General features: G+C 40.4%; 1 protein-coding gene across 3 annotated transcripts in view; it reads right to left on the reverse strand.

The window, feature by feature from the left end:
* Positions 1-744: 744 nt before the first annotated feature.
* The window catches only part of LOC136845056 (longitudinals lacking protein, isoforms H/M/V-like), a 252234-nt gene continuing 233872 nt past the window's right edge, over positions 745-19106 (reverse strand). The window contains exons 6-7 of one of the 3 annotated variants that reach the window (XM_067114856.1): positions 5100-5327; positions 1322-1452 (exon numbers count right to left, since the gene is read on the reverse strand). In XM_067114856.1, coding sequence (XP_066970957.1) covers positions 5100-5327 — 228 coding nt within the window. In that variant the 3' untranslated portion in view covers positions 1322-1452. Of the gene's footprint in view, positions 1453-5099; positions 5328-6621; positions 8284-19106 lie in introns of those variants that run through there. The other 2 variants (XM_067114850.1, XM_067114810.1) reach the window with 2 other exon arrangements.

A 19106-nucleotide genomic window follows, 5' to 3' on the forward strand; every position in this document is an offset into this window, starting at 1 on the left:
ACATTACTAAAATCACCTAGAATTTATAAGAAAAATCACTTAACATTAACAAGTAAAATCACTTAATATTTATAAGGTAAAATCACCAGACATTCACTTTTATCAAATTTCGTAATTCAAGCTACGAGTTTTTATTTCTTCTAAAGTGTCAAGTATTAATTTGTATTCTTTTAAAATATGGCAGTGAAATCATGACTTAATTATTAGTATTATCATTATTATTGTTACTATCTTTACTCGTTGCAATGATTCACCTTTGACCTTCCATTCTTATACGACAGGATTTCTTGGCATTTCTTAGATACGACAGAGAGAGAGAGAGAGAGAGAGAGAGAGAGAGAGAGAGAGAGAGAGAGAGAGAGAGAGAGAGAGAGAAGAGAGAAAGTTAAGTATACCTTAGTTTAACCAGACCACTGAGCTGATTAACAGCTCTCCAAGGGCTGGCCTGAAGGATCAGATTTATTTTACGTGGCAAAGAACCAATCGGTTACCTAGCAACGGGACCTACAGCTTATTGTGGAATCCGAACCACATTATAGCGAGAAATGAATTTCTATCACCAGAAATAAACTTATTCTTCGTTGGCCGGTCGGAGATTCGAACTCGCGGCCAGCAGAGTGCTAGCTGAGAACGGAACCCACTCGCCCAATGAAGAACTGAGAGAGAGGGAGAAACGCGTTCATTAGCCTTCCATAGAAAACAGGAAATCATCTCTGAAGACGAGAGAGAGAGAAACACGTTCATTAGCCTTCCATAGAAAGGGGGAAATCATCATCTCTGAAGACGAGAGAGAGAGAGAGAGAGAGAGAGAGAGAGAGAGAGAGAGAGAGAGAGAGAGAGAGAGAATGTTCATTAGCCTTCCACAGAAAACGGGAAACCATCATCTCTGAAGACGGGAGAGAGAGAGAGAGAAACACGTTCATTAGCCTTCCATAGAAAACGGGAAATCATCATCTCTGAAGACGAGAGAGAGAGAGAGAGAGAGAGAGAGAGAGAGAGAGAGAGATGTTCATTAGCCTTCCACAGAAAACAGGAAATCATCATCTCTGAAGACGAGAGAGAGAGAGAGAGAGAGAAACATGCTCATTAGCCTTCCATAGAAAACGGGAAACCATCGTCTCTGAAGACGAGACCTGAGTCAGGACTCTAGTGAAACATGGCTTTCGAGGCACACCTCAGCACGTGCCTCGTCAGGTTGCTCTTTTGGGTCGAGCAGTAGCTGCAGTGGGGACAGGCGAAGGGCTTCTCCCCCGTGTGCTTGCGCAGGTGATTGAGGTAGTTCGTCTTGAAGACCGTCTTGTAGGAGCAGAAGGTGCAGCCGAGCATCTTGGGAGGGCGCCCCCCTTGGAGCAAGACGCTCGGTCTAGGGGGATGGGGCGGTGGCGGCTGGAGCCAGTTCATGGAAGGCGCTTGGACGCCGGTGTGGTGGTGGATTCCGAAGGCGGATCTCCCCTGCGGAGGAAGAAAGGGGGAGATGGTGAATTAGAGAACTGATTGGATACGATGCGAAATGACATCACAATACAAAATACCACATGCTTATGATTCATTCTTGACTTTTGGTGACCACACAGCTGTGTGTGTGTGTATGTGTATGTAAGAGAGAGAGAGAGAGAGAGAGAGAGAGAGAGAGAGAGAGAGAGAGAGAGAGAGAGAGAGAGAGATTCTTGTCATGATAGTGGCTATGTTAGGTCTACGATTTCCATTGTATATCTTATATACACATACACCCTAACAATCCCATTCAGTCCACTCGATTGTCACTCCATTTCTTTTAACCTCTGCTTCCCTAAAGACTCTTCTTCTTCTTGCAAAGCTCCCACTCCCCTTTCCTTTATCCTTCCCTTAAGATATACCCTCAATTATTCGTAACATTTACCTAGCATTATCGATAAGAATGGGTCATATCGTATCTCACATTTACCCCCTTACAAATACTTTCAACTCTTTCACCAGGCTTTTCAGCTTCTCTTTCTTATTATCAGTTATATTTTTTTTTCCCTAATTTCTCCATAGGAAAACCAAACAGCCTTGGGGACAGTGGTCGACTTTTGCACCAAACCAGTCACTCGAACATTCACATACTACTCTTACATAAGCTTCACTTTCATCGTAAAATGGCACCCATGTGTCCATTCCTTCTCGTGAGCCTATGTATCTAAAGCATCGTTTTCCTCTGCATTCTTACACATACACTCAGCAACCAGTGTTATCTTAATAAACAATTAATATGTATATATATACATATATATATAATATATATATATATATATATATATATATATATATATATATATATATATATATATATATATATACGTAGGGATAAGACAGACGTTAATTAGAGTTTTCATTCTTCATATTTCCTTTTTTTTAATTTATTTAGTAAAAATATATATTACTTTCATGAGTAACACCACCTACTAACCACATTACACAAATTTTCATACGACGCGTCCAGTGATTTATCACTCCGTAGAATAATTTATCATTCGATGGTATTACGAATTTGTGAAATCTGGGAATCAAGAATCTGTAACGATGGAGAATCAACTCCTTCAGCCTAAGGCATTCCACCCAGTAGCAGTAACAGTCATAATCAACACTTTCAGCCTAAGGCATTCCAACCAGTAGCAGTAACAGTAGTAATGAACGCCTCCAGCCTAGGGCATTCCACCTAGTAGCAATAACAGTCGTAATCAACGCTTTTAGCCTAAGGCATTCCAACCAGTAGCAGTAACAGTAGTAGCCAACGCCTCCGCTCTAGGGCATTCCACCCAGTAGCAGTAACAGTAGTAATCAACGCCTCCAGCCTAGGGCATTCCACCCAGTAGCTGTAACAGTAGTAATCAACGCCTCCAGCCTAGGGCATTCCACCCAGTAGCAGTAACAGTAGTAGGGACTGCTCTTTGTAACGGCTCACAGGACTCCTCGATTGTTAATGACGCCTCCAGGTTAGTCCTAGATGCAGTGGAAGTCAGTCACGAAGTCCCACAGATGCTGCGTTGAAGTGGAACTTCGAGATGATACGACTTTACGAATGGCTTCATCTCCGGTTTTGATATTATGATATCTATAAATCCTACCATGCTCCCTACTACCCTAAAAATGTGGCCAATTACCACGTACCGATATCACTACTTAGGTCAACTGAGGCATACTGAATTTTTAAGGGAATGTTGAGAGAGAGAGAGAGAGAGAGAGAGAGAGAGAGAGAGAGAGAGAGAGAGAAAGGGAGAGAGAGAGAAAGGGTCATTTCCCAAATCCTTAATTAGGTACTACCTCCTGTGTACAGTAACTTCGCAGGCCTGCCGACATTTTTCATGATAAATGGTTTCTCTGGTCACTTTCTTCCCGATCTTTGTACTTCTCCGTTTTCTTGTGTATTCGACTGTAATTGTACAAAAAAGACAACTGTAATACCACGAAATATATAAGAAAATGCACGCCTTTTATATCGTTTTTGTTCTTCCTCTTTTCCAGAATGCTGTCAGTACTTCCTCTCTCGACAAAGGCATCGGACAATGGCGCCTGGCCTCCGTCAAAGCGGCACAAGGTCAGTTTTACGAATATTTCATGAGTGTACATTACCATTTTATATATATATATATATATATATATATATATATATATATATATATATATATATATATAAATATATATATAAATCATTTATATTTCATGACCATACAGGTACGAGTCAGTAAGCAGTTGTGTTAACTTTGTAACATAAGCTGACCATGGAAAAAACTTGGAGAACTGTGAATTTATGCTTAGTTCAATGACTGTAAATTTGTTATTGTTTCGTAGCTTGCGTATACATTCTCATGAGAAACTCCCTTTTTATTTTTTTTTTTTTTTTTTTTTTATTAAATCTTGTGATTACACATGCCATCGTCAGTACATTTCCACAGTTATCCAACTGCGTCAACATGTCTTAAGTAGGCACAAGATCATTATTTTTGCGACGTCATTAGCAACTTCCGCTAAACTTAGCAACGAGTACCAGTGCTTTACTGTACTGGTGAAAACTTGTTAAATCATTGTATGCTGTACGTACATCGATTCTTACACAAATAATGACGATGCAATATACAACTTTGAATCCAGCGTTAAAAAGAAAGGTACAGCTGACTATAAATAATGAATTCGCTTAATTAAAAAAAAAAACGAACCCTTGCTAGTGATAGGACTAAAATGTTTCACCTTTTTCAGAATATTATTGTCGTGTTCTGGTGTACAGAGCAGAGAGAGAGAGAGAGAGAGAGAGAGAGAGAGAGAGAGAGAGAGAGAGAGAGAGAGAGAGAGAGAGAGAGAGAGAGAGAGGGTTAGTTCATGAAGGATAAAGGCTTTTCCTTTCCGATGCATGAGAGAGACAGTTGATTTCATTATATGCTTATGCCATATCGGTATATACATTCACACAGGTAATTATATATGCACCTAAATAAAATTAAATGTTAATAAACTCTCTGTAGCCATATATAACCAAAATATGCACACACAAAAAAAAAATAAATGAAGACCAGTAAAAATAAATGAATACCAGTAACTGGACAGGTAATTCATTCGAGTTACAAGAGATGAAAATATACGTTGCCTTTTTTTTGCAGAGATAATATTTATCAAAGTCATTATACAGGCCATAGCAACAACACTCCCAGCTGCCATCATAGGCACACAAATAATACATAGAAGAGTATGTAGAGAAAAAATAGCTACAGTGAATAAGTAATTAAAAACTTTATTATTGTATCGAATTTAATAGATCTCATCTGAGAGCGGAGGAACAACTTAATAAAGAACGCTCTGAACATTATAGCGAGAAAAAGAAGAATGTACGAGAGAGAGAGAGAGAGAGAGAGAGAGAGAGAGAGAGAGAGAGAGAGAGAGAGAGAGAGAGAGAGAGAGAGAGAGAGACGGTACTAACATCAGATGTAAACGGTCACTGTGATGTATTATCATGTCGTAGGTCGCAGAGAGAGAGAGAGAGAGAGAGAAACGGTACTTGCATCAGATGTTAATGCTCACTGTGACGTATTTTCATGTCGTAGGTCGTAGAGAGAGAGAGAGAGCCAAGCCCAGGAACCGAGACTTACTTAGGAGTGTGAATTTTGCACCGTCGGCTCCTGCATGTGGTGGGTAAACATGTGCCTCTTGACGTTGCCCTTCTGCGTCGACCTGTAGGGGCAGTAGGTACACGCGAAGGGCTTCCAGTTAGTGTGGGTCAACATGTGATTTCGGTAATTGGTCATGATGTAGGAACTGTACGAGCAGACAGGGCACTGTAGGATTTTCCTGGGGCGTCCTGGGCATTCCTGCACGACCTGGAAGGGAAGCAGAATGAGTGTTGTATCACAGTGAATGACGTAATCATCATATTCATCTGTATTATTTGTATAGTAGTGGTAGGTACAGCGGAGGTAGCCGGGGAAATGCTGGTGTTGGTATAGGCCTGTCATAATTATTTTACTAACGATGGTATCTTATTCATTTACCCTCGATGTATCTAATTACGTAAACACGTGCGCTTTTATTTATCATTGTTCAAATCTATCTCCACATATACGGTAGTGCTCTTTTCTTGGGAAGTGTTTTAATATCGGAACCGACACGAGAAAGAAATGAGTTAGGGTATATGAGTTTACCCTATTAAAGAAATTCCCATTTTCTCTCAGTTTATTAAAGAAAACGTGAATAAATTTGATGGGTGTCTAAATTAAATTTGCGAGGCTCCGATATCTTTTTAAATTAATGTCGTGTTGCCTATTTTATTTTATAAAATTTTATGCTTATGCGTGCAAAATATTATATATATATATATATATATATATATATATATATATATATATATATATATATATATATATATATATATATATATATATATAGTGTCTATGTTTACAGATTTTTGCTTCGTATAATAGATACGGTTCAGTTAACTTGTCCTTTGTCATACACTTTACTTAATCCGAGATCATTCTGAAATAAGTTGTGTAAGCTGTGCCAACGGACAAGCACGTCAGAATACGTAATTCCGACACAATTAGGACATATTTTTGCTTGTAATGGCAGTGATCAACACACGGTGAGGCATAACAGGCAAAAATTAAGATAAGGTAATCTTAAAATTTTAAATTGAGTCAATGTTAGTTGTAAATGTGGACTTCTCATGACTGAAATTTAAAGAAAATTTAGAGTAAAAGCGTCAGTGGGACTAATATATCATATAAAGCAGAAATCTGGTTAATTTAGTTTTGTAGAAATGCGTCTCCAGAGGCCACTTATTAGTAGAAATTTATCCATAAGGAGGCAGAAGTTCTAAGACATTTTTTGTCCACGACAATCATAGATGTAAAATTATTTACCATAATAAGGAACAAATTAAAAGAGTTTTAGCTTTAAAAGGCCAGAGAAATATTTTTAAAAGTCATAATCTCAGAGAAACCTAGTCGTAAGTACAGACTCGGGAACACAAGGTTAAAACGGCATGAATAGCGGAAACTGATTTTTAAAAGCCACCTAAACCTGTTAAATTGAGCTTGAAAGTTTGCAGTTAGGATAAAGGAACCTTTAAAATTGTAGAAACGGAGAGAAATTGGCATAAAAAGATTTAAAATATTAAGTTTAGAAAATTTATTTAACGTCGATGTTGGCACACTGTTTTCACAGTATACTGTGTTGGAAGTATGGATATAATTTCATCTACACACTAACTACATGGGTTAAGAATTTTCTATTCATTTCTATCGTACATATTTTAAAATTTCATTTATTTACACTTACAATGTATATTATAATTTCGGTGAAAGTTTTATTTTTGGTGCAATCGATGTCTAGATTAATAAACGGTAAATAATTTATATCCATATCAAAGAGTACAGCATTCTTCTTGCATAAATGGTTAATGGCACATTCAGAATAAACTTAGGAACATCAACCATAGGCCTATGTCGTCTTTGCTATTGGAACCTCACCACATTGCACTGAATCCATTCACGCAATCCACAGCGAAGTAATTTAGGTAAACGATCCTTAGATTATAATGCAGGGAGCGGAAAGCTTTTAAGAACCATGCAGTTGAAATTCAAAAATACTTTCTCAATCAAAACTAAGCAAAGGAATCCTGAGTCTTGGTGTTATAGAATTCCAGTTCTCTGTAGGCAGATGAGCGTGCATTTTAATCTTCTCTCTTGGGCTTCTGTGAAGGCTCCCAGGTGCAACTGGGATTTCCCTGGAGTGCGTAGAAAGCTGCTTATTTATCGGTTCCCTGGCTTTGTGAGTCGTCACACTTAATCACTGGAACTCCCAAATGACGTTGGGAGTCTGGTAGAGGGGGCAGTCAGTAACAAGAAGGCAGGAGAGCTACCACAATAAGTAGGAAATGTTTGGTCACCTTTTTGCAAAACTTGGTGTGCTGGCCAGTTTTCTGACCTCATATGACCACATTCAGGAGGAAGAAACTTTTTTATATCGTTGAAATCCAGTTTTCTAAAATTGGCGATGAAATTAAATCATAGATTTTGGAAACATTGATGGCCAGTTGGTACTTCTTTTCAGAACAGATCGATATTTCTATAGCCTCTTACCTTTCAAATACCACTTCCAAACAAGGCCCATTTAAACTCAAAACTGCCCAAGAATACCAATGATAATTATAATTCGTGAACTTCATGCTGCAAGGTAAACGCAATAAACAGCAAGAACAGCATCACCACCACAGTCCAGGATTCCGTTCGTCTCTCGAAAGACGAAGGACACTGAGGGGAGAGGACTGAAAGACGTCTTTCAAGAAGAAGAGGAGGAGTAATGGTGCTTTGCAATGTGTTTCCGGAGGTTCCCAGTCTGGGCAGCCCTGAAATCGCACATGTTGCAGGCGTAAGGTTTCTCTCCCGTGTGCGTCCGCATGTGAGTCTTCAGGTGGGTCTTCTGCGACGCCCTGTAGGGGCAGTAGGGACAAGAGAACGGCTTCTCGCCCGTATGGGCGCGCATGTGGTACTGCAAGTGGTTGGCGTTGGGCGTGCTGTACGAACACAGCGGGCACTGGTGGATCTTGATGCCTGACGTCAAGGAGGTGACATTACCTGAGGCGGGGGAGGCCATCGGGTTGCCCAGGTCGGAAGAGCTCACGTTTCCTGTCCTCAGGGACGTCGCATCTTCCTCCCCTCCGGGAGCCCCACCACCCTCGAAGGCTCCGCTGCTACTCCGGTGGTCACTCATTCCCCCGAGGGCAGACAAGGCCGAGTCCACGATCTCTAGGTCGGGGGCCACACTCAGCATCACCTGTAGGAGACATCAGTCTTATTTCGTGCTCTCGAGTGATGAGGAGAGAGGTGCATTGGAGGTCGGGTCACACTAACAAGCACTAGCCTTATTACAGAAATCATCTCCGACAATTGTTTGTTTATTTGCACCTGGGGAAATATATTTGGAATTTTATTAAGTCTACTATGACCATTTGCATTTTACTACTTTTACCTAGTAAGCAAGCGAGATTTTTGCATGGGGTCCTGGTGAAATCTGGTAATATATTTTTTATTAGCAAAAGTTTAGGAGTATAATCAGGTTTGCGGGCTCTCTCTCTCTCTCTCTCTCTCTCTCTCTCTCTCTCTCTCTCTCTCTCTCTCTCAGATTTATGAAAATGGAAACATGCATTCATTTTCTGAGACTTACATACGACGTATCTTATGCACATACACCGACACAAATCCACACACATAAAAAGAAATTTATTATTCACTGACTGCAAAATAAAATATACAATTTTTCTATATTTAAATGAATTTAATGCCAGAGGGACAGAGCCTTCCGGGTCTCGGCAAGGCTCTCGAGACGAGGTTACTAGCCTCATAATACCCATTTCTTGGCCCCACCCGATGTTAGTACCCATTCAAAGCTGGGTTGAGGTGTGGACCTTAGGAACGCGAGCCATGCCATTGGCTCACACTTCTCTTTCCAGTGATACTCACACAAGTAGGAATCACTTTTGAGCAACTGCGATCGACTGAGCATGTTTACGTCGGAAGGTTAACAGAGGAATTGTGCTTAAAAACTTCTTCTTCTTCTCAGCTTAGTCCCGTTTCTATAAGGGGTCGCCGTTTTGGGTGAGCCGCTTCCATCTACGTCTGTTGTTCGTTCCTGCTTCGTCAAGTCCTCCCTCACGCTGTCTCTCCTTCCATCTTTCTTGGTCTTCCTCTTCTTCTTCTATCTTGCACAGTTGCACTTCCATCTTCACATGCCTTCCAATATGGTCCTCCTCCTCCCTTCTCAGTTACAGATGTCCGTACCATCTCAGTCTCCCCTCCAGGACTTTCTTTGATATTTCAACCACCTTTGTTGACTCTCTGATATACTCAGTCCTACCGTATCCTCCCTCGTTACGCCAGACATCCATCTCAACATTCTCAGCTCTGCTACGTCCATTTTCTCCTCTTCTATCTTTGTCATACATAGGAACTGTGCTTAAAATGGCGCACATTGAGAAGAATCAGGTTATGGAAAATCAGAAGACAGGAAATTTGACAGCAAGAGCAGTTATTGGTGGAAATTTACCTTTAAAAAGACAATCGTTACGTGAAATTTAATCTAAACAGACGGTCGTTCCGATAAATCTAGCTATATAAGAGAGAGAGAGACTACGAGAATATTATCATTATGCAGAACCTATTCATATGGAACAAGCCCACCACAGGGGCCATCGACTCGAAATTCAAGCTTCCAAAGAATATGGTTTTTACTCGAAAGAAGCAACAAAAGGAGCTCAGTTATTAGAAAAACAGAAAATGAAGAAGAAATTACGAAACAGTATGAAGGGAAATCAAGCTTTCAAAGACAAAATGCTAATTGGTTCAGCCCAGAAAATAGATCTACCTTTAGGTGGTCTCGATATAATGCTGTATGAGCCGCATTCCATGAAACTTTAACCACTGCCCGGTGGTGGCCTATCCTATATAGTTGCCAGAAACATGATTATGGCTAACTTTAACCTTAAATAAAATCAAAACTACTGAGGAGGCTAGAGGGCTGCAATTTGGTATGTTTGGTGATTAGAGGGTGGATGATCAACATACCAATTTGCAGCCCTCTAGCCTCATTAGTTGTTATTAAGACCTGAGGGCGGACAGAAAAAAGTGCGGACGGGCAGACAAAGCCGGCACAACAGTTTTCTTTACAGACAACTAAAAATGAGCTTTAAGAGGCAGAGATTGAGAAGAGAGCAAATTCTCTGTCACGACGAAGGATCTCATGAAAATACCTTTAAATCTGACACTTTATTGGGTCAGTGTTTTCATAACATGGATATTAATAACATATCAGAGGAACGTGAAACATTACTGTAACCTACCATTAGATAATGTATATGTAATACTGTATAACAAATGCCCTTTCTGATAAGGCCTGTTTGGTGGCCACAGTTAGTGGCATGCGTTATTCATCCATTTCCAAAGTACTTCTTTCCTGAAATACTCTCAATCGTTTTCAAATGGTTTATCTTAAGACAATTTAAATGAAAAATTTCTTTAAACATCTACAATACAATAAAACCTTAACTTTTCAGGCTCTCAGTCATTTTCAAATTGCTTATCTTTGTCAACTTAAATGAGAAAAAAAATCTTTTAAACATCTACAATAGAATAAAATCTTACATATCATATTTAGTAACTGAAATCTTTAAAATTAGTAAAACATCGAAAACAGTCAAATCAGCAACTAAACGACTCTTTTGAAATTGTTCACAGAAATCCTCTCCTATTAAGTGGTATATAATTCTGTTCAGTACCCTGGGCTTAAGAATCTCGTTTCATTTTTTATTTACTTCCGTTCCTATTCTGTTTCTTCCACGTGACTTTCCACCCTCTCTAACAATTGTTTCACGGTGCAACTGCTTTGAGGTTTTCCTCCTGTTACATTTCCCTTTCAGCGCTGAATGACCTCGTAGGTCCCAGCGCTTGGCCTTTGGTCTAAACTCTATAATCCAATCCAATCCTAAAGAATCTCGTAACACTTACATAGCGTGTGGCAGCTAAAATTCCAAATGAATACTCTTTCATAACAAGACAAAGACACGAATTTTTGTGCTGAGAGAACTCTAATCCTTAACTCTATGGTCTGCGAATTGAGACGAAAATCCAGAAGTTATTTATTTGTGGACAAGAGACAGAAAATGAACGAAACTGTGGTGCTTTGTCAAAGGTGCCATTTCAGGCCGTGTTTTTCACTCGAGGCGGGAAAACAGTCGAGCAACGGGTGCTACGCTTTTCCTAGCTGACGCCACATTCAGCTTATCTATATAAAGGGCGGATGAAGCAAGCGGATAAAATCCAGGAAATAACCTTACGAAAAGGATTATATACACAGAAGCACAATGTCAGTATTGCCATTTCATTCATTTTCAGATCGTCCTGCACGGAAGCTCCTTTTGCCTCATGGGAGTGCTTGCAAGGCCTCTCTGTCAGCTCCTGGGCCTTAGGGCATATAAAAATGAGTTATGTGACCTTACACATGACCTCAGGAGACTTGTAGAAGACGTAGTGAAGCACAGGAAGCTACATGACCTCAGGAGATTTGTAGAAGCAGTGAAGCAGAGTAAGGTCTGACAGCCAACAATGATGAGATGATAGTGTGACAATTTTGCAAAATTTTGGCAATAATCAGTTTCCTGCACTACAGTGACCAAGTTCATATTGATGCAGAGCAGTTATGATCTTGGAATTGAGCATGACGGAAAACCACTCTGGCTTAATTTTAAAAAATAATGTTATTCAGAAGAATTATTGATTTTTAGTTAACCACCCAAAATATATTTACTAACGAGCTACACTTAAACCAGAGAGTGTCCAAGGCACTAGTATGACTAGAGGTTCGTCAATATTTAGCTCAATAAAAGTGGAGGGAGATTGAAAGGGGGCTTTCACTTGCAAATACTGTGCTTCCTGGTGGTTTTTCATAAGACTTCAGGATTTCCGATTCTGGCAACATCTCTAGTTAGAGTTACATAAGTGACACGCGTGGCGTTTTTCTCCCAGTGTGCTTCCGCATGTGGATCGTGAGGTGCGCCTTCTGAGAAGCCCTGTAAGGACAGTGCGAGCAAGCAAACGACTTCCTACCAGAGTGCGATTGCATGTGGCGCTTCAAGTGTTTGGCGGTAGGCGTCTTGTACGAACACTGAGGGCATCTGTGGATCTTGATGCCCGAAGTGGAGGCGGTGGCGTTGCCAGAGACTCGGGCACTCTGATGCGCTCTTGATCCGCTCGTAGGGGACGTGACTGGGTTGTGGGCCTCTACCTGCAGGAAACATCCATCTTAGAAAAGGGGAGTCAAGAGTCAACAGTGAATTTCGCCCATGAAATTTCATGGATATGCCGATGCTAATCTTATGCCAGTTCATTATCACGACAATGTTCATGTTGAAAAGACAGAGATCAGAAAAAGGAAAGTTACACAGTCATTTGTGACATCAGTTGGAAAGTTACACAGTCATTTGTGACATCAGTACATAAACAGAATACTCTTAACTGATTTCAAATCTATAGCTACTACCATGTCTTATACCCAGTTCGGTTTCAGAGTAAGCGAGACTTCTCCATGTTATTTCCCATAGAATGCCCTTGTGCCTTTTTAGACCTAAGCAGTGAACGATGTACCTGGTTGTTAGATGACTGTATTGGGTCGCAGCCTGGGCGAAAAAAGTTATGGGCTGGCAGCCTCATCCCAGAACACTTTCTGCTGAGAAGAAACAACAGAGGTCACTGCCAGAGTCACACTTTAACGGCTGGGTCGTGGATGAACAACCTGTGCCTACTGATCACCAACAACTTGTCTCCCAGTTTTCTCCCATGACCGAACCATCTAAAAACACTGTGATTCATCCACTTCAGCAACATTAACATATCTATCACTTCTGCCTATCTCCACATTCTTCACCTTTTCAGTTCTTCTTTGGCCCCATGTTCTATGCAGACCATTCATCCAGTAGCTTCAAATTTCTTCCTTTGATTCCCATTCAACATCCATCCTACACTCCCATAGAGGAGAGTTGGCACAACAATCCTTTTGTGCATTCCAGGTCTCTCCCTATTCATGCACACTCCCATTGCAAATCCATTCCATAAAATTTAAAACTATTATTTATGACAAATATCTCAATGTAAATAAACGAAGCCTCATCACTTGTTTACTAAGAAGAATTTTTACATACATGTAATTTTTTATGATAAAACGGTTATTGTGGTGGGGGGGGGAGTTAAAATAAAAATTCAGATTGGTAACAAATTCTGTATTTATCTTGATATTAAACAATAAAGAACTTTATCTGTCCAGGGTACAAAGCAAACGTTTTCGACTGTCTTGCACTCCTGCGGTTTCTTGCAAGAGCTAGTGCACTCTGAACTGCGCTCTGTACAAGTAGAAACAACGCATTGAATCGCCTTGGGTAAGCAACAGGCAAAACTGAAGTCGTGCATGGTCGTGTTCGTGTGGCACATCCACTATGAACATGCACGACGTCAGTGTGGCCACTTACAACTGATTGCACAGTAAAATATGGCGGAAAGATACCAGTAGCAGGTGTAAAGAGAGTTACTGCAGGAATTAGATTATGGCACAAGATCGTTTTTAACATTTTGTGTCATTCATAGTCAGTTCAAACTTGAGATTGCATGTGACTGGGTAAAGCGAATCTGCTGTGACACATCAAACAAGGTAATTAAACTTTCCAGGTAGAGCCAGTTTCACATATCAAAGCAAGAAGCATAACTCAAGTAGGGACAAAAATAAATACTATTTTCCCCTTATATACCAGGCGCAGTTATATTCATACCATGTCCAGATATTAAATAAGGAAAATCCTCATTTTTGTCTCGGGTATCAAAACTGAACAATGTCAGATACTGTTTACTTGAAAATAACATTCAAATAGCAGGCGTTTTAACACTCGTAAACACATGATCAAGTTTTGATTTCAAATGTCACCCACTACTCATCCTAAAATAAGTTTGTGTACAAGTCAGACTATTTTTGTGCAATATTTGGCACTTGTCTCTGCTTTCCAAGGATTCTGAAAACATGACAAATCAACTCACGGCTTGACAGTAGTTGCCACATAGCCACTTACTTATTAATTATGAATGAAAATTAATAATTTATTACAAATGTAGTGGTTGTGAACAGTACAACAGAAGTCGAATGAATCCAAAAAATGGGAAAATGGAAATGACTAAGTGACACATGGCAGGCCAGGGAGGAAAAATGACTGTACCGTACCTCTCAGTTTTCTTGTGACGCCTCCTGCAGTGTAAAAAAATAAAGGCAGTAAGGTTTTCGAAGTGATTTAAAACACTTGACTACTAGCCTAATTGTAGGAGTGAGTTCACAGTAACGGGGTCAGCATCATCATCATCTTTCAAATGAAAAGAAAATAAATCTGACATCTGATCGCAGCCTCTTTAAGTTACGACAGTTTACATATCTTTAATTGGCTCATTCATTTCACTGAAGGTTGTTTTCATGCTTAAATCAAACTTTTAACACGTTTTTCCTTATTTTCCAAGTTCAAAGGAGTTCATTATTTTCATTGTACATCACGAAAGCACAACATACAAAAGAGATAATCACACAAAAGAGAGCGAGAAGCCTCCTAAGAAGTCCCCCTAAGTCCCCTAGACCTCCTCAAAGCTCCCCATCCCCTCGCCGTGCGACCTGAGGTGCGACGTGAGATGCACCTTCTGAATGGCCCTGTAGGGGCAGTAGGGGCAAGCGAAGGGCCTCTCCCCGGTGTGGACCAGGGCGTGGCGCTTCAGGTTGTCGCCCATGTTGGTCTGGTAAGCGCAGTGGGGGCAGCAGAAGGGCTTCTCGCCCGTGTGGATGCGGGCGTGCCTGATCAGGTTGGACTTGACGACGGTCGAGTAGGAGCAGTGGGGGCAGAGGTGCGTCTTGCCCTGCAAGCGCTGCGCCTGCGCAGACGGGATGGGGCCGCGTCTCCCGGGCCTCCAGAACTGCTGGGAGTCCGCTGCTACCTGCCGGGGGACGATTGTCAGAGACTTAGCTTCGTTACTTCACACCTACACTGAGGACATTTTAGTAATGTTTCTTAGAAAGATAAGATTCAGTAACATCACCGTTTCCACACATGATCAGACCACTATCAGGAATATTTTTGAATAGACGCTGGTTAGTTCTCGTTCATGTATTTATCTTCTCACACGGTACAGGAAACACAGAGTAGGACAGAGAATTCTGGTATGGGCTGAGGAACTCTCCCTATACAGTGGAAAAATCCGGAACAAAGTAGGTGATTCTTTTCACAGAAGGTTAAGAAAATAACAAAGATGTGATTCTGGAACATCCGGTTATGTAAGGAAACGATAGACCGTTCTACTTTTCCTATTGATTAGTATAGACAGATAGATATATAGATTGGCAACAGGAGTTTAGCACTTTAAGCTAGTGAATGCTTAGCAAAAAGATGTAAAACAGATCGCATATTTCTGGTCCCTAGGCGAATTCACAAACTTGCAAGACACTTCTGAAATTATTCATTTACGAAATACACATACAATGAGATAGTGGGTATAAGATTTGCAAATGTTATTTCTTCTTAGTGATCAACATTTTCATAACAATGATTTTCTTATAAATCTTGATTTTTTTTACAAAATTATTGTTATCTACATTGTAATTTTTTAATATTATGCTATTTTAATTACGTCATTTACGGATACTCAGCTCTCCTTCAGTGTTGAAATTTTCGTTTTTTTTTATTTATTTATCGGGTCTCATTGTCACCCAGTGCTGCTTGCATCAGGCTCTGTAGCTCTGCTGTAAGTTTTTTTTTTTTTGAATTTCATAACCAAATTTAATTGATTATTCAACTTTCATCCAAAAAAAATCTTTTACTATTTTTACTACATACAAAACTGAGCTGAAATATCAATGGTTTTTTTTTTCCTTTTTTTTTTTTAACCCGTATTCAACTTAAAAGTTAGTTTTCCTCTTCTGTATTCGCTTACGTTCTGGGTGCGGTTCTTCAAACTACTACAGCTAATGGGGCTCACAAAAGCATTACTGCTCATGGTGTGCACACAAGTTATCCCGTCTAACACGCTTCTCCTTCTGGTACCTCTCTTCTTCACCAAACCCACAGTCCTCTCGGATACTTGGGTCCATGGCGATATGTTCCGGTCATTTGTATTGCCCTGACACCGATCACACTCCATTCATAATATTCCTTTAAAGACTGTTGGATGATATATCTTATGCCAAAGAAATGCGTGGAAATCAACAGAATGTAATGTCATCTGAAGTCTTATTGAATGTGGGGCCTGCATTCTTATGGAAGGTAAACAAACATCTGTGATTCAGTTTTCGTTGACTGTACTAATGTTATTTTAAGAGCACACCCCCTTCCTCCTTCTTGGCTTTCCCAAAGGACGCCCACCCACCCACCCCCCCTCCTCAAAACCCCTCTTATTCCCTTCTTGGGGGAACCTTCGGCTTCATCGTTATAAAACTCTCCACGGATTTCAGTCAAGATCAGAGATGACTGACAAGGCTCAAGGCGCTCTCTAGTCTCTACCTCTTGTGACTTTACAGCTGGGTCAGATGAAGTCTCCCGTTATGCGACTACAGTTTTTGTCAAAATATAGTCCTGCCTCAAACTGTTATTCCTGCCTTTGAGAAAGTTTATCACGCCGTGATGATTATCACATCAGCGGATTAACTGAGCACTCCTTTTTTTCTAGCATGGAATAGTTTTCACAGTTCAAAGCAGAGTAACCTCTCTCTCTCTCTCTCTCTCTCTCTCTCTCTCTCTCTCTCTCTCTCTCTCATCATACCAAAAGCCCTCTTTAGTTAACAGTGATCCCCTTTCTCCCCGATCCGTAAACAAATCAAAGGATTGTATCAAAATAATATTTATCGGGTTCCGTTTCAGGTTGAACGGTTTGAGAAGATTTTCTTTGCAGAATGTCTCATCATTTCTTTGGTTGGACCATTATCATAACAAGTAAATCGAGTTTTCTGTACGGCGCATAATCAAGGCCACCGAAAAGATCTATCTTTCGGTGGTCTCGGTATAATCCTGTATGAGCGGGGGCCCATGAAACTTTAACCACGGCCCGGTGGTGGCCTTTCCTATATCACTGCCAGATGCACGATTATGGCTAACTTTAACCTTGAATAGAATAAAAACTACTGAGGAGGCTAGAGGGCTGCAATTTGGTATGTTTGATGATTGGAGGGTGAATGATCAACGTACCAATTTGCAGCCCTCTAGCCTGAGTAGTTTTTAAGATCTGATGGCGGACAGGAAAAGTGCGGACAGAATAAAGTGCGGACGGACAGACAAAGCCGGCACAATAGTTTTCTTTTACAGAAAACTAAAATTAACTAAATAATTTCCTAATAACTGATTTTGCCAACAAAAAAGTTACTTTAGAATTCGAGCCTCAGATAGAAGTATAGACTAGGTAGCAATATCGCCGGTTACTGTAAACAATCCCTGTCTGGGCAGAGGAGGGGTAGGGCGATGTGAGGAGGGGGTGGGGGGGTAATAGAAGAAAGGTATGGACTAGGCTGCTATAAAGGTGAAGTACAAGGAGAGAGGAAGTAGGGGGGCAGACCCACTGGCCTAATGAGGATGAATCGTCAACTGAACTTCAGATGTCAGTTTTATGGGAATCAATTTTTTCGATCAGTATAACTATGTATTTATACCATTTCTAAAATTACTATTGTCAGGATTTCTTAACTTATAGGCAGCTTGGATACTGCTGGTGAAAGTGCAGAATCTTTATAGCGTCTTCTAGCATAGTCAACCAATAGCGGATCCGGGATGGGGGCGGGGGCACCTGGGCACGTGCCCCCCAATGAAAAACAATTACAAAATGATAATACTGAAGATTTAGATAATGATAAAATAAATGAAATATAAAAATGGGAAAAAATAAAAAATCTATTACATAAATAATGAAATTGACAGAAAGAATATATATAAATATATATATATATATATATATATATATATATATATATATATATATATATATATATATATATATATATATATAATGTATGTATAATACGAGAATTGGTGGCCCAATGAAATTTCTCTGCAAACTAAAAAGGGGTTTAGGATTGATCGAACTAAGAAAAACAAAAAGAAAGAAAATTAAAAAAATAAAAATCTAATTAAAAAAGGACAAAAGAGCATCGACGCAAAAGAGAAGAAAACAGAACCAACAAGCGGAGTAAATAAATACCTTTTTTGTGTTTGATTACCTATGGTGACTCCACATGTGGTACTTGAGACCGTGCATGTCAGCGTACTGGACGGAGCACTGCGAGCAGGCGAAGGGCTTCTCCCCGGTGTGGACCCTCATGTGTCTCTTCAGGTTGTCCTTCTGCGTGGCGCGGAAGGGGCATTCGGGGCAGGCGAAGGGCTTCTCGCCCGTGTGCGTGCGGACGTGACGGAGCAGGTGGGAATAGTTCCCCGTCGAGTAAGAGCAGTAGGTGCACTGGTGCAGCTTGACTTGGGAAGCGGCCATCTGGTGGTGGAAGGGAGAACCTTCGCCACCACCCACACCACCACCACCACCACAACCACCTCCTCCTGGTCCTCTCCGGACGACGTCGTCTATCTGCAGAGGACGCTTTCCTTATTCGGGTTCTCATAACTTGTCACAGGTATCAGTGTCAGATCACAAAATAGCTTTTTAATATACTTTACATCTCATATTTCCCCCTAACAGCTGTCCTAGTAAGGGAGTCACTACCGAGAATCTGACGCCTAATCTTATCTAGCAAGGAATTCACGAGAGCAGTTGCTCTCAAAATCACGATTAATCTAAGTGGGCGGCAGTTTTGACGAGCAGCTGCTCAAGCGTCGGTGATTATTCTGAATTAGAAACATTACTAAAATATCAATGCTTGATGGTAAAAAGGAGACACTTCATAAGAGTGGCTTCTTTCACTCCTACAAATTTGAAAGTTGAATTATTGACAGTTACAAATCGGAAGACAATTCTTGAATTAAGTTTGAATGTTTAGGAACACATTTCTAAAGATAACTACTTTTATTTCTTACCCTCTGAAGTATATATTTATCTTCT

This window comes from Macrobrachium rosenbergii, chromosome 13, assembly GCF_040412425.1.
Source record: "Macrobrachium rosenbergii isolate ZJJX-2024 chromosome 13, ASM4041242v1, whole genome shotgun sequence".
In the NCBI taxonomy this organism is placed as follows: Eukaryota; Metazoa; Arthropoda; class Malacostraca; order Decapoda; family Palaemonidae; genus Macrobrachium; species Macrobrachium rosenbergii.